Source organism: Akebia trifoliata, chromosome 11, assembly GCF_017979445.1.
Source record: "Akebia trifoliata isolate Shusen 1 chromosome 11, ASM1797944v1, whole genome shotgun sequence".
Lineage (NCBI taxonomy): Eukaryota > Viridiplantae > Streptophyta > Magnoliopsida > Ranunculales > Lardizabalaceae > Akebia > Akebia trifoliata.
In genome coordinates, this window is record NC_141385.1 from 41,365,872 (window position 1) to 41,378,974 (window position 13,103).

Genomic DNA, 13,103 nt, shown 5'->3' on the forward strand with positions numbered 1-13,103 from the left:
TTGAATAATGATTTTCTGAGGTGTCTCTCTAACATACGCCCTCATCACAAAATCGTAGATCATTTGCCTTGGGATACGAAGAATCATAAATCTTTTTCTTCTATATCATGAGGCAAATGGTCTCCAATTATCATGTCAAAGGGGTGTAGAGAGGCATATGTCAAAGAGGGGGCGTCAGATTATCATGACTATAATATTTTGTAATTTTGAGAGTATAATTTGAGTTAAACCTTTGTAATGTTTGAAAAGTGTGTTTTAATCTTTAATGGTGTGTGTGTAAATAATAAGAACTGCTATTGACACTCTAACTTTTACTTATTATACCTCAATTTCTTAAATTATTTATCACGCTCCACTTAAAGATTAAAAAACGCCCTTCAAACATGATCAAGGCTCGGTTCAAATTATAACCTCAACATTACGGAACATTATAACACTCATCCAAACAATTTCAGTAGTTGTGTACAATTACAACTAGGCTCGTATAAAATCCTAAGTCCAAAAATAGAAATCTAGAAAGAAAGAAAAAAAAAATGAGAACTTCTATTGCCACCCTAACTTTTACTTTTTTCAATCATTCACTAATTTTCTTTATTTTTAATTGGAGTGTAATAAGTAAAAGTTGGGGTGTCAATGGCAGTTCTCTAAATAATTTAAAATTTTGGGGAGTAATAAGTAAAAGTTGGGTTGGTGAATACATGTTGGGTTGAAGCCCCAAGTTCTCCTTAAAATAGTAATGGGTTTTAAGATCATCCCATTGATGTGATAGAGAATTAATTTACATTTATTATTTTTGTTTGATAAGGAAACAGAGTGGTGAAAGTAATCAAGTTGATTTTACCATATATGCAAACCAATAAATAGTCATCATGGATGAAAATCTTTGTAACAAATCGATAAATATGAGATATCAAGAGTGGGCCTATTGTTTTGCTTATTGAGAAATTTTATAAAAAAAAATTATTCGCCAATGAACCCGAAAGAACAAAAGAATCTCGAAACACTAGATTGGTTAGGAGAAAAGTTTAAAAACTTGTCTCGAGGAAATGTTTTTAGTGAAAGAACTAAAACAATCATTGGAGACATTCCAAAACATTCCATGTTTTGCAAAAATCATCATCATTGTTCATCCCATGTTTATGTGGTGCCCAAGCACGATGAAAGAAACATAATTGTGCAAACAGACATAAATATAAGTAATGCAATTTCCAAACATGATAAACAGTCAGTAAGTTTATTCTAGTACAGAAAAATTTTACACAATTAATTACAATTTGCACTATAAACAATGAATCCATATTTGTACTTGAGTTGATCTTGTATCGAAATCGCTCTATTTGCTCCAGTAGATCAGATTATTTGACATGGACAACATGTTGTCTATGGGTCAATCAGATGGAACTTTATGTTTCAAACTTGAGATCATGAGGGTTCAACGTCTGCTGAAGTCGGGCATGGTGAACCATCATAGATTATCCACTTTGATTGGGTGGTATCCAGGTCAGCGTGCTTCATCGATACCCACTACACATGTACCCCTTTCCGGGAATCTGTCAACAAAACCTTGTGGTGATCCAATTCAACCAAGAAAATCTGCAAAATATGGCCCCATTGGTGCATTTTACTCAGACATGCCTCCAACACTTCCACCAACACTAGGCCTATAACCAGCTGCCTTCATCTCCAAAGCCAATTCTTCCAACTTTGCATATATCGCATTGCACCGAGGGTGCTTTTGGTCCCTAGACACAAAGCAATTCACCGCACCACCAATCTCAATCCAACTACAACCCGTCTCCTTCCTCAAACCCTTCTCTCTCATGCCTTTCCTCACTCTATCTACGTTCTCCCACATTCCCTCATTTGCATATATATTCGACAGCAAAACATGATAACCCGCAATATCATTTCCTTTCTCCAGTTCAAATAGTCTCTTTGCAACCACTTTTCCCAACTCAAATTCCCCATGAATTCTACAAGCACCAAGAAGTGACCCCCAAATTCCTGCAATATTTCCATCATCACCCAGTTTTTTAACAAACTCATAGGCTTCAACCACCCTCCCGGCCCTACCTAACATGTCCACAACACAACAATAGTGCTCGGGTGTTGGAGGAATCCTATGTTCATTCTCCATTGATTCAAATATTTGGAGACCTTTGTCAACCAAGCCAGCATAACTACATGCCGATAAGATAGCAACAAAAGTGATGGCATCGGGTTTCATGTCAGACCCTAACATTGATTGAAACAGAGATAAAGCTCTCTCACCTAGCCCATGCTGACCATAACCCAATATCATGGTGGTGTAAGTAACCAAATTTTTCTCGGGAACACTATTGCACACTCGTTCAGCATAATTGATAGAACCACATTTTGAGTACATGTCTATTAGCGCAGTACCAACAAAGACATTACCATCCAGAAAGTGACGAAGGGCAAAGCCATGTATTTCCTTCCCCATTCTGATTCCTCCCAAGGGATTGCACGCTGGGAGGATCGATGCTAATGTTACAGGATTAGGAATCTCATTTTGCTCAACCATCTGTCGAAGTACGGTGAACGCCCGCTCAATCTGCCCATTTTGAGTGTACCCCGCGATCATGGCATTCCACGTAACTTGATCTCTCGTGTGAACATAATTGTTCTCGAATAGGCTTCGTGCTGTGTCAATTAAACCGGACTTAGCATACATATCTATCAAATAACTGTCCATTCCTTCGAATCGAATCCCATGTCTGAAAAGATAAGCATGTGTCTGCTTCCCAATATCATAGTTCCCAAGATTCGATGCTGCCGAAAGCAAAGCAGTTGCGGTTATGGAATCAATCGGGAACCCTTGTTTCTGCATCTCATATACTAGCATCAACCCTTCATCATCCAACCCATTCTGCACAAAAGCAGAAACCATGGTATTCCAAGAAACAAGATCTCTTTCTCCCATTTTATCGAAAAAATTGAATGCTATCTCGACAGCATTGCACCTTGAGTACATAGCAATCAGTGAATTTGATAAAATCATTGGCAATGTCGTCAAATTCTTAATGAGATAAGCATGAAGTTGCTGCCCAAAATCTAACCGTTGTAACTGCGAGACTGCAGTTAAAGCGGCAAGCAAAGTTACGGTATCCAGAACAATCTTGTCCAACTCTAGAACTTGAAGAAAAAGACCGAGACCTTCATTGTAACAATCATTCTGAACATACCCACCAATCATGGTGTTCCAAACTTCGATATTTTTCTCCGTGGACGAATCAAAAACTTTCCTAGCGGAATCCAAGTCACCAAGTTCCGAATACATGAAAATCGCCGAACTCACAGTGAACAAATCATTAACATAATCTCTACCCAATTTGAGAAGCAAACCATAAAGAACATTAGAATTGTTCAGGTCCCCAATTGCCGCAATTGCAGGAAAGACATTAACAAAACTGACAACTGTTGGTTTTATCCTCATTTTCATCATCAATTTAAACTGCTTCAATGCTTGGAGAAAACGTCCCGTCTTGACGTACCATGCAATCATGGTATTCCACGCAACCACATTTCTCTTAGGCATTTTATCAAACACTTTCTGTACTAAATCGAATCGTGCAAATTCATTGGTATCACAACCTCTTCCATCCTCCAGCATTTCAGAAGATGGGTTCAAACAATTAGAGTACATATTCAAGAGCGAATTACTGACAATTCTAGTAAGTTTAGAATGAGATCGAAGAATGCGAGAATGTATGGCTTTTCCTAGTTTCAATTGTCGGGTTTCAGCGCAAGCTTTTAGTGCAGAGGAATAAGTGTAGGAATCAGATTTGGTGGGTGAAGATGAGTTGGCCATTCTGGCATAGAAGCAAAGGGCTTCATGGGGCATTCCATTGCAGATGAAACCAATGATAATGGTGTTCCAAAGGACGGTGGTGGGTCGAGGAATAGTGTCGAAGAGGCACCGAGCGATGTCGGGTCGACCCTCTTGGCATAATTGGCTGAGACGGGCTCGAATTGTGGGGGGTTTGTTGATTTTTGCGTTTGGAGAATTGTCAATGACATGAGGAGGTTGTTGTGGCAGTTGGGTTTTGGCGGGAAGGTTTGAAAATGGAGGATTTGAGGAGTTGTTGGAGATATGAGGAGAGTTAGAGATGGGGCGAGGGACAGTAGAGGAGGCCATGGCCATGGCCATTGCCGTTGTTGATGTTGGCCTAATGATGATTTCTGATTTGTCCCCAAAATATATCTATTTTTATCTTTGCCTTTCATCTTCTATCTTTTCATTTGCTTATCTTCAAGGGTCAACACTATGAATTTTATCTAACTTAGAAATTTTAAAGAAGTTTAGGTTGGGGTGCAACTGACAGCTTATCACAAACAAGTAATTGATCCCCAAACCTTCAGAGTTTGTCTCGTATTAGTAACTGGAGGTGTCAATGGATAGGTCTTACATCGGTTCCCATGTACCTAGAATCCGACCCTAAATAAAAGAGAAAATTACTTAATAGGTTATAGTGCTAATTTTTCTTTTAATTTAATTTTAACTTTTACGGGTTATCAAAATAGTCTATATACTAAATCTCTCTTTTCAAAATAATCCCTGAACTCTACTCTAGATATTTCTCACGATTAAAATGTCGAAATTTTCCTAATCATTCAAACATATTATTTTTCATCCAAAAAATTTGGATTTATGACATCCCAACCGAGTTTTAAAGACTCCATTCCAATTAAAAAGATTCGAGAAGGAAAAAGTCATTTTCAAGCATTTTGAAGATGTATATATAAAAATTAGGATTGTTCAATTATTTTACTTCCTTTTTAGATGAAAATTGATCAAGGATGACTCTTTTGATTTGAAATTATACACAAGTTGTTATGTCAAGTTTTGAGTCGACCTTTTCATATATTTTAGTTAGTAAAACTCGAGAAAACGAAAATGGATGGGTTATACAACATTGAGGTCTACAAATTTTATTTTTGAATTCAATATTTTTGGAGTCTTGTTGGATTGACATTTTTGACATCTGAGGAAATGCATTTATGGTTCCTACACACTTCCATGTTAAAAATGTCCTCCACAATGTTACTTTAGCATTACCATAATTTTATTGTTAAGGTCGACAATTTAAATATCTACATATAAGGTCATCAAATTTTTTTATTTTTGAGATCAACAATAATTAAAAAAATTGAAAGATAGGTTATATTTTTAATAAAAATATGAATATCCAATAAAATAGATAATGATTTATAAATGTAATAATTTATCTTGTAATTCCTCAATTGAAAGTTATGATCAACAATAAATAAAATCATAGAAAATTATAATATGAAACATTTATTTGTCTTTGAAATTGTATAAAATTATGAAAAATGAATTAAGGGCACATGAAGAGAAAAGGTACAAATTAAAGACATTCCCATTTTCTTTATATTTTAATTTTACTTCACTATATTTATTTAAGAACTGCTACTGCCACAACTTTTACTAGAGCCACAATAATTCCTTTGTAAATCACCAAAGAATTGCACAAAGTTGGTGTGGCAATAACATCTCTCTTTATTTTAAGACATTTCTTTGTAAGCATTTAATTAGACTACTAAATTTAGTATAATATTATAAATTTATCACAGCATTAGCAAAAGTTGGTGTGGCAATAGTTACTCTTCTTTATTTCTAGGGCTTGTTGTACCTTTCGTCGAAATAGAACATAGAATTCAAATGAACTACTTTTGATGACTTTATATTTAGATAAAATTCTCTATGTAATCATTAATGCTTTAATTTTTCTTTGAGAGGTTTTCTCGGCCTCCTTGTATTTCGTTATCTCTCTTTTCTCAATATGTTATAAAAAAAAATTTAATATAATATTATAGATTTATTATTTGGGTACCTGAGAGAGATTCTTAAGATAGCTACCCCGAACCCGATCCAAAAAAGATCAGGTCCATGTTTGTAGACTCAAAACCAACTAATTGATTTCAGCTACATCGGGTAATCGGGTACCCATTGACACCCTTAACAGTAACATAACAAAAAGTTACTTACAGGAAAACACAAAATCCTGATCGTTAAAATATGAAATCCAACCATCAGGATAATACTAATATGACAATAACTTAAAATAGATTAAAATGTTTTTATGCTAGCCCTTTGGATTTTGTGATGACAGGTTGAGATTTCATGTTTTTTATGAATCATTTTTGGTGAGTCAAACAGATCCCAACTCATATACCTTTTATTAGGTGGTTAAACCGGGTATGCAGTTTAAATGGTTTTAAAAAATAATTTTGCAATCTCTTTAATTGGCTGAATGGACATCATAAGTGAGACAACATATCCATAAGTATCCCCCTGTTCATTAAGTAACAAACAATTCAAGCAGATTCAAAACAACAGCCTTTCACCGCACATCACCCCACCCCTTCGGAAAGAAAAATGAAGAATCTCTTTCTGCAAGTTCTATACTCCCAGAGTGCTGCCATTCCAGAAGCGGAAGCAGAAGCCAAAAATATGCAATAAAGACACCTTCGGCGTTAATAGATCAAACTTGCCAAAACACCAAACTATCCCTTATGGCAAATAGACAAATTTTGCCAGCCATCATGAGTTTTTTCGTTCTTTTTTTTCCCTCAATTTTCCGCAGTCAAGGAGTCGGATCTGCAGACATCCCCACGGCAAAGTGGACATACCCTGCAGGAAAGAAAAAAATATGAAAGCTGAACAAATGCTTATAAGCATATTACCAAATGCTCTCAACATAGAGAATATTACAAAAAACAGCAATAAAACAAACTTAATTCTTCGCCTATCATGGAATGGTATGGTTGGCGAGAATCTTGACTATGAATCAACGGTTAAAAAATAAAAAAATTGGATATAGTCAGGTCATGAACTATGTTTAGACATCATGATCATTACCTATGCCTTACGGACTATTTAGTGTAGGCAACATGAATCTGATGCTACCATTCAACTCCATCAGAGGTTACATACTCTCTGAATACTTGTTTTCTTATCTTTTCTACTACTTCAATCCTTTTAGAATCCTCAACTTTCAGTAGTCACTGATGCTGTGATCAGCCCTAGTTCTATGTGCCCAAATCAGCTAAATGGGGTTAGCTAGATCTCAAGAGACGAAATTGGGATCAACAGTTTGACTAAGGGCATATCTAATGTAATTACAAATGATCCTTTCATGCCAATCTCAAAGGTATGGGTCCGGTTAGAGAGTTAGAAGAGGGATAGAGGAAGTTTTAAAGTAGTTTTTACACAATAGTGTCCTAGTTCTCCATTTTCATTTAAAAACTCCAAGTTTCCCGTCACTGTAATTCCTAATCTAGGATCAAGGGCATAGCCATGGAGCCTAACTTCGATTAATAATAATGGCAACCTGTTTACAAGACTCCAATCATAAGAATGCATAATCACCAAAGAGACATTGCAAGAACTAGGCAAAAGTGATCATGTAATACACAGATTGAAGAGGTGAAAGGAACGGTCGGTGAATAAGAAAGAAAGAAATCTAAGTGTGACATTAAAGACAATTTGGTAAAATAAAATAAACTTCATCTTTGCCACATTAGCATCACTTGATACCAATGTAACTCACACATGGGAGTTGGGTCATGGCAAAAAAAAAATCACATATTGACGAAATCAAACCAAAATTATGCTTTTATTCACAATTGGATCATAATGGATACTTCTAGGTTCATGTAAGACAGAATAATAAACAGAAGACTCATGATACTCTGCCTCAAAAATTTTCACTCGGTCTGCACACAGTTGACGTGGCAAGTGCACAGAACCGTAGATCTTTTCCTTCTGTATCCCGAAGAAAAAGATCTATGGTTCTATACAGTTGCCATGTCAACTGAATACAGACCGACTGAAAATTTTCGCATCCGAATATCACAACTCTAAACAGAAATAATGCAACTTGGACGTATGTTGGATGCATACAAGTATACGAAGTGTAAGATGCACTGACCTGGGTAAATTGGACACAACAGACATGTTCATATAGTTCATTCAAATTATGGAATAAAATAGTTTGGTTAGATAAGCTGATATATGCAAATATACATGAAAATCGTGCAAACAAGTATATAAATAATAGTTGACTACAATACTATCTTATCATTGCTAAAAACTATTTATTTGGTACAAAAACTAAGATTTGTTTGAACAAGATTGCTCCAGTGTGTATTTTACATACATGAGAGTACAACACAGGTAGCGGGTAAGACATGATTTTCAGTAATAACACAGAAAGAGTGATTAATATCATGGTTAAAGGGAAATTCCTGTCAGTAGGTGGCAGATTTTCACCCCAGCTATTTTATGGAGCTGAATGTTGGGCATTCAAGAAGCATAGGTTAATTAATTGAGCAAAGCAGAGATGAGAATGTTGAGATGGAAGAGTTTAAACAGTAGAGAAGACAAAAATATATAGAAATGAATATATATATATATATATATATATATATATATATATATAGAAATGGATGCATTAAAATATGTAGAAATAGCTCCAACAGGTGATTAACTAAGAGAATGTCAATTTAAATGGTTTGGGCATGTTCAACAAAGGCCAATTATAGCCCCAATTACAAGGAATATACAAGTTAAAGATCTTCCAAAAGGAGTCAGGGGAGGGCTCAAAAGAATGTGGATAGAGATAGTGAAAGAAGAGATCAACATACTTCCAACAATACGAGACATGTCTCTGAAGAGAACTGAAAGGAGGAAACAAAACTAATGGCATTTGCACAAATACCATAGCTCAGTGTATGTGCTTATATAAAAAAATTCAACAGAGTGTTCTAGAGTAAGGAGAGCTCATCTCATACGGTGATTTTAGAGATATTGGGGTTACTCTTCTTTTGGTCGAAGATGAGTAAAGACTTTGAGGCGTGTGCTTCCAAGATTTTGTTTTCAATTGAGAAACCATTTGTAACTCGTAGCCCCCCTTCGTGTAACTTTCTTTTCCTTTGTTCTTTTTTTTTTTTATAAGTATAAACTTTTATAAATGAAGAAAAGATGAGAGGGAGGCTGAGATTGCCCCCAAACAACACAACAAGCGAAACAGAAAAAGAAAATAAAACTACACAGCTGGAAGCTAATCACAAATGTTTTCCCCATTAAATAAGAAATCTTGGTAGCACACTTCCTCAAAAGCTTTGTTTTTGGCCTGTTTGTGTTTTTTTGTCTTGTTGTTTGGGGACTATCTCAGCCACCTTTTCTCCTTTATTTTCAATGGACAATTTTATATTTATCAAAAAATAAAATAAAATAAATCCAAAAATAAAAAAGCCCAATGTATGCCATACATTGTTTAAGTATTAAACTAATTACATTTATTGAGTTTACACAGTTGAGTAAGATCAAATGAATGATTTTGTTAAAGCTAATCTAAAGCTACAATCAAGAGCTCAATGAAAAAATAGTGAAAAGTTTCTCTTGCTTATATACCTGTGAATCTCCTTGAGCCACTTGTCAATACATGTCCGATGAAATTCATGATGGCAAGGCAAGGTCCGCATGCAATCTCCCTCCTCATATTCCACAAGGCATATGTAACATCTGTTGATCAAAAGATGGCCAAACCAAATGAAAAATAAAATATAAGGCATAGAGGTGGTAAAACTGGATATTGTAAGTGAGAATGTGTTCAATCTAAATATAAAACAGGAAAAATAAAAAATCAAGCAAAAGAAATGTCTGAGTAGAAACACGTTCACCAAAATAAGAAGAAAGAGAAATGTCAGAAATGCCTATCCCCCCAACAAGTGACAAATACAAAAGAGGATTTGATAAAAGTACATCGCACACTAAATGATTAATCAAATGCAAGTTGACTGCTTTTAGTAGCAAACTTAACTACGAGAAGTTCTCTATTTTTTCCCAGCACAAATATCATCCAAACTTTGATGAAAATAAATTCATTCAAAAGTAAATTACATATGGATAGTCTAGTTGTGATTACAGATATGGCCTAATTCAAGAAGGTAAACTGTCCTCCTATGGATCAATCAAATAACATAACTCTTTTGATAAAATAAATCACAGTAACAAACAAAAATAATACTTACTGTGCAACATCCTCATTCTGATGTTTTTGCAACTTCATATATATCTTCACAGGCATGGATTCCACGACTTCCTTCGGTGCAGGAACAGATCCAATCGATGACACAGAAGGACGAGAGGACATAACTACAGATTGCTGGTGAATTTCATCCAGAACCTAATTAAAATAGCTATAGAAAATTTAACTTATATCCAATATTTTAACAAAAAGAAAATATTGGAAACATGGTCCAAACAAAAGTAGGATAACATTACCTCAAACAGAGCTTCTGCTAGCATAACAATTCTTGATATACTAGCTCTGGCACTTGTGTCATCATCTGGATTTCTAGCCTGATTACTTGTTTGACATGTGCAACGGCCCGTTCTATGTTGACCTGACAAAATACATGACCTCTCGTGTCCAGATAAATTTTCAAAGCGGCTACCCAACCGCTGAAGTGCACGGACCTACACTTGAGAAGAAATAAAGCCATTCATTTAAGGTGACAATCGTCAAACAAAGTAATGCACACGAGGAACACTTTTGCCTTATTCCTCTATAAAAAAATTTCGATAGATTAAATGGTTAGGATTATCAATCACATCAATTTTAGCCAAAGAGACATCTTGTACACAGTCATGATGGTCTACAAAACGGGCAGCTCATGTTTACTCAATCGAATAAGTTTACCAACCTGAGATCTTATTCTTCTTCGCCTTGTCTGCAGGAAATCTGTTCTATGCTCCATTATATCATGATATCTTGCTTCTCTGGGTCGAGAAGTCTCCAACTCATGATCTTGATTGTTGTACATAGAGTTTGATATACTGGACAAAGGATAACTAGATGAAGTGGGCGAAATTTCAGTATTCCCATCGGAGGCTTGTGTTCTTGTCAAACCACCCAAGACTTGTCTCCCACTATCATCACTAGAATCTCTCACTTCTCTATCCTCTTGAAGACGACCAAACAATCCATCAGAAAACGAGGATCTCCGAAGGACTCTGTCACGGAGTCTGCCAACACTTAGGGTTCGACTAAATCGAACACTCCTTTCCACAGGTTCTTGAGCTCCAATCCGTCTATTGGGTTGTACCGTTTCAATGCTCTCTATCTCTTGATGATTTCTTGGAGAATGCCCATTTACGTCAGTCATAATCCCCGTATTCTCATTATTTCTGGTAGCTTCTTGGGTAGAAATAATCTCGCGGTTTTGTAAATGAACTGAAAGACTTGAGGTTACAGGATGTAATTGCAAGCCATCAGAAGAAGAAGTAGTGTCACTCCTTCGATGAATCTCATTTCTGTTAACCGAACTGTTAACGAGACCCGAATCTACATGAAAGCCTTCTTCAGCATTTGAAACTGTGAGACCACCAGAGAAGAGAGAATAAGCCCTCGACGACCCCAAACTGGCTGCTCTACTTAGTCTGACACTTATATTTCCAGGAATGAAACTAAAGCGAGAACGTAATCGACTTGAAGAGATCAGAGATCGAGTGGAGGCAGCTTGAGAAGAGCTGCTATCAGGTATAGAGACAGTACCAGTGACACTTTCTTGACCCCACTCATCAAGCTCAGTATCAGAAGAGATACAAGGCACTTCATCAGGTTGTTGTTGAACGTTATTAACCTTTCTACAACACTTACGCTTCACTTGATCAGAATCAGTTCTAGTTTGATCTGTATATGTCGTTCCGACACTGTAATTCCGATTTTCTTTGTTCTGGTAATTTGAAACCTAAATAATGCACATTAACATCATTTCAGTTTCTTAATTGCATAATATTTCATAACAAAACAAACGAAAATCAGCAATTATGGAAAAAAAATGTGTTTTTTTTTTTTCAATTTGAAATCAAATCAATGTTGTTTTTAATTTCATCGAAATCTAAGAGCACAAATTATATGGGGGAAAAAAACTACGATTTTTGGACAACAAGAATTTCAATTTTAATTGCAGATTCACTGCCAAAATATTGCAGATTCGAATTATTGCCGTTAATCAAAATCTAAGAGAACAACTACCACAGAATTAAAACCAGATCAAAACTTCACCATCAAAACAGATTTCAGTAAAGTGTGAGCTACTGAAGATCCAAATTTCAAAAATCCCTAAAACTACAAGATTTAAAAATTGAAGAACAAGAGTCACTCACCTGATCGTTGTTATAAGTTTTGAGAGATCCAGATGATCCACCAAGACATGAAGACTGGAAAACCCTAGCTCCCATGGATCGAGTCCTCCGAACCACCGATGACGACGAAGAAGCATCTTTGCTACTGCTTGATCCCATCTCTCCCTCAAATTTTACTCAAAATCTACCCAAAATGAACCTCTGATCCGTCAAAGAAACACAAATTCCTCTTCATCCAAACCCTATTTTTTACAAATCAAAGAAAAATACGAAACCCTAGAAATCAAAACGTTCCTTAAATCCCTCGCAAGTGAACGAACTAATGAATGAATCAATAAATAATAATAATAATAATAATCTTTAAAAAAAAGAAATAAATGAAATCGGTGCCGCACTTGCTTACGAGAGAAACAAACCTGATCCAGATTTACAGGAATAAAAGAAAGCTAAGAAGAGATAATGTACGTTGTAGACAAGAACAATCAAGAGGGTTAGTATTTATGATCAACGGTTAGATTTGATTTAATTTCAATTTCTTTGACTTCTTTTGAATTTGTTATATTTTTTTTTTTACCTCCTTTTTTCTTCGCTTAATAACGCCATTTTCTTCTGAGTGGCATTTGCATAGATGTGGACAAAAACTGAGTTGCAGAGAGACGCGAGGACCATTTTTTACTTCTTTTGTGTATTGGAGTTCGAGGGAGGACGGAACGGAACCTAAGCGTCCTCCCTACTTTTTGCGCCGAAGGGCCCACTCTTCAGATCCCTAGGTTAAAGAAGATTAGATTACGTCAAGATGGTGCACATGGTTATTCATCTGGACCGTTTATTTGGTGGGCCTAATTCGTACGACTAACGTGGGTCCCATGACAATTGTTTGAAATAAAAAGAGAGGGTAATTTAG

General features: G+C 35.8%; 2 protein-coding genes across 5 annotated transcripts; both read right to left on the reverse strand.

Moving 5' to 3' along the window:
• Positions 1-1,128: 1,128 nt before the first annotated feature.
• Positions 1,129-4,375, reverse strand: LOC147391722 (Tetratricopeptide repeat (TPR)-like superfamily protein). The gene has a single exon (XM_086460135.1). The coding sequence runs from the start codon at positions 4,169-4,171 to the stop codon at positions 1,622-1,624; it is 2,550 nt and encodes an 849-aa protein (XP_086316261.1). The 5' UTR covers positions 4,172-4,375; the 3' UTR covers positions 1,129-1,621.
• A 1,883-nt stretch (positions 4,376-6,258) lies between these two features.
• LOC147391723 (RING/U-box superfamily protein) lies at positions 6,259-12,901 on the reverse strand. 4 transcript variants are annotated; one of them, XM_086459270.1, is made up of 7 exons: positions 12,774-12,901; positions 12,221-12,441; positions 10,756-11,802; positions 10,334-10,528; positions 10,081-10,235; positions 9,461-9,571; positions 6,259-6,676 (listed from the first exon to the last, which is right to left on the reverse strand). In XM_086459270.1, exons 2-7 carry the CDS (start codon positions 12,356-12,358, stop codon positions 6,616-6,618), a joined length of 1,707 nt encoding a protein of 568 aa, XP_086315396.1. In that variant the 5' UTR covers positions 12,359-12,441; positions 12,774-12,901; the 3' UTR covers positions 6,259-6,615. The 4 variants fall into 4 exon arrangements, with proteins under 4 accessions (XP_086315396.1, XP_086315397.1, XP_086315398.1 ...); XM_086459271.1 differs by lacking the exon at positions 12,774-12,901 and adding an exon at positions 12,616-12,750; XM_086459272.1 differs by lacking the exon at positions 12,774-12,901 and having other exon boundaries at positions 10,081-10,214; positions 12,221-12,588.
• Positions 12,902-13,103: the final 202 nt, after the last annotated feature.

Bases quoted from the DNA above. Each gene is read 5' to 3' on its own strand.
- LOC147391722 (XM_086460135.1), bottom strand. From the start codon at position 4,171: ATGGCCATGGCCATGGCCTCCTCTACTGTCCCTCGCCCCATCTCTAAC.
- LOC147391723 (XM_086459270.1), bottom strand. From the start codon at position 12,358: ATGGGATCAAGCAGTAGCAAAGATGCTTCTTCGTCGTCATCGGTGGTT. The intron at 10,529-10,755 runs GTTGGTAAACTT...TCTCAAGTGTAG, and splicing joins GAAGAAGAATAAGATCTCAG to GTCCGTGCACTTCAGCGGTT. The intron at 9,572-10,080 runs GTAAGTATTATT...TTTGATCAACAG, and splicing joins CAGAATGAGGATGTTGCACA to ATGTTACATATGCCTTGTGG.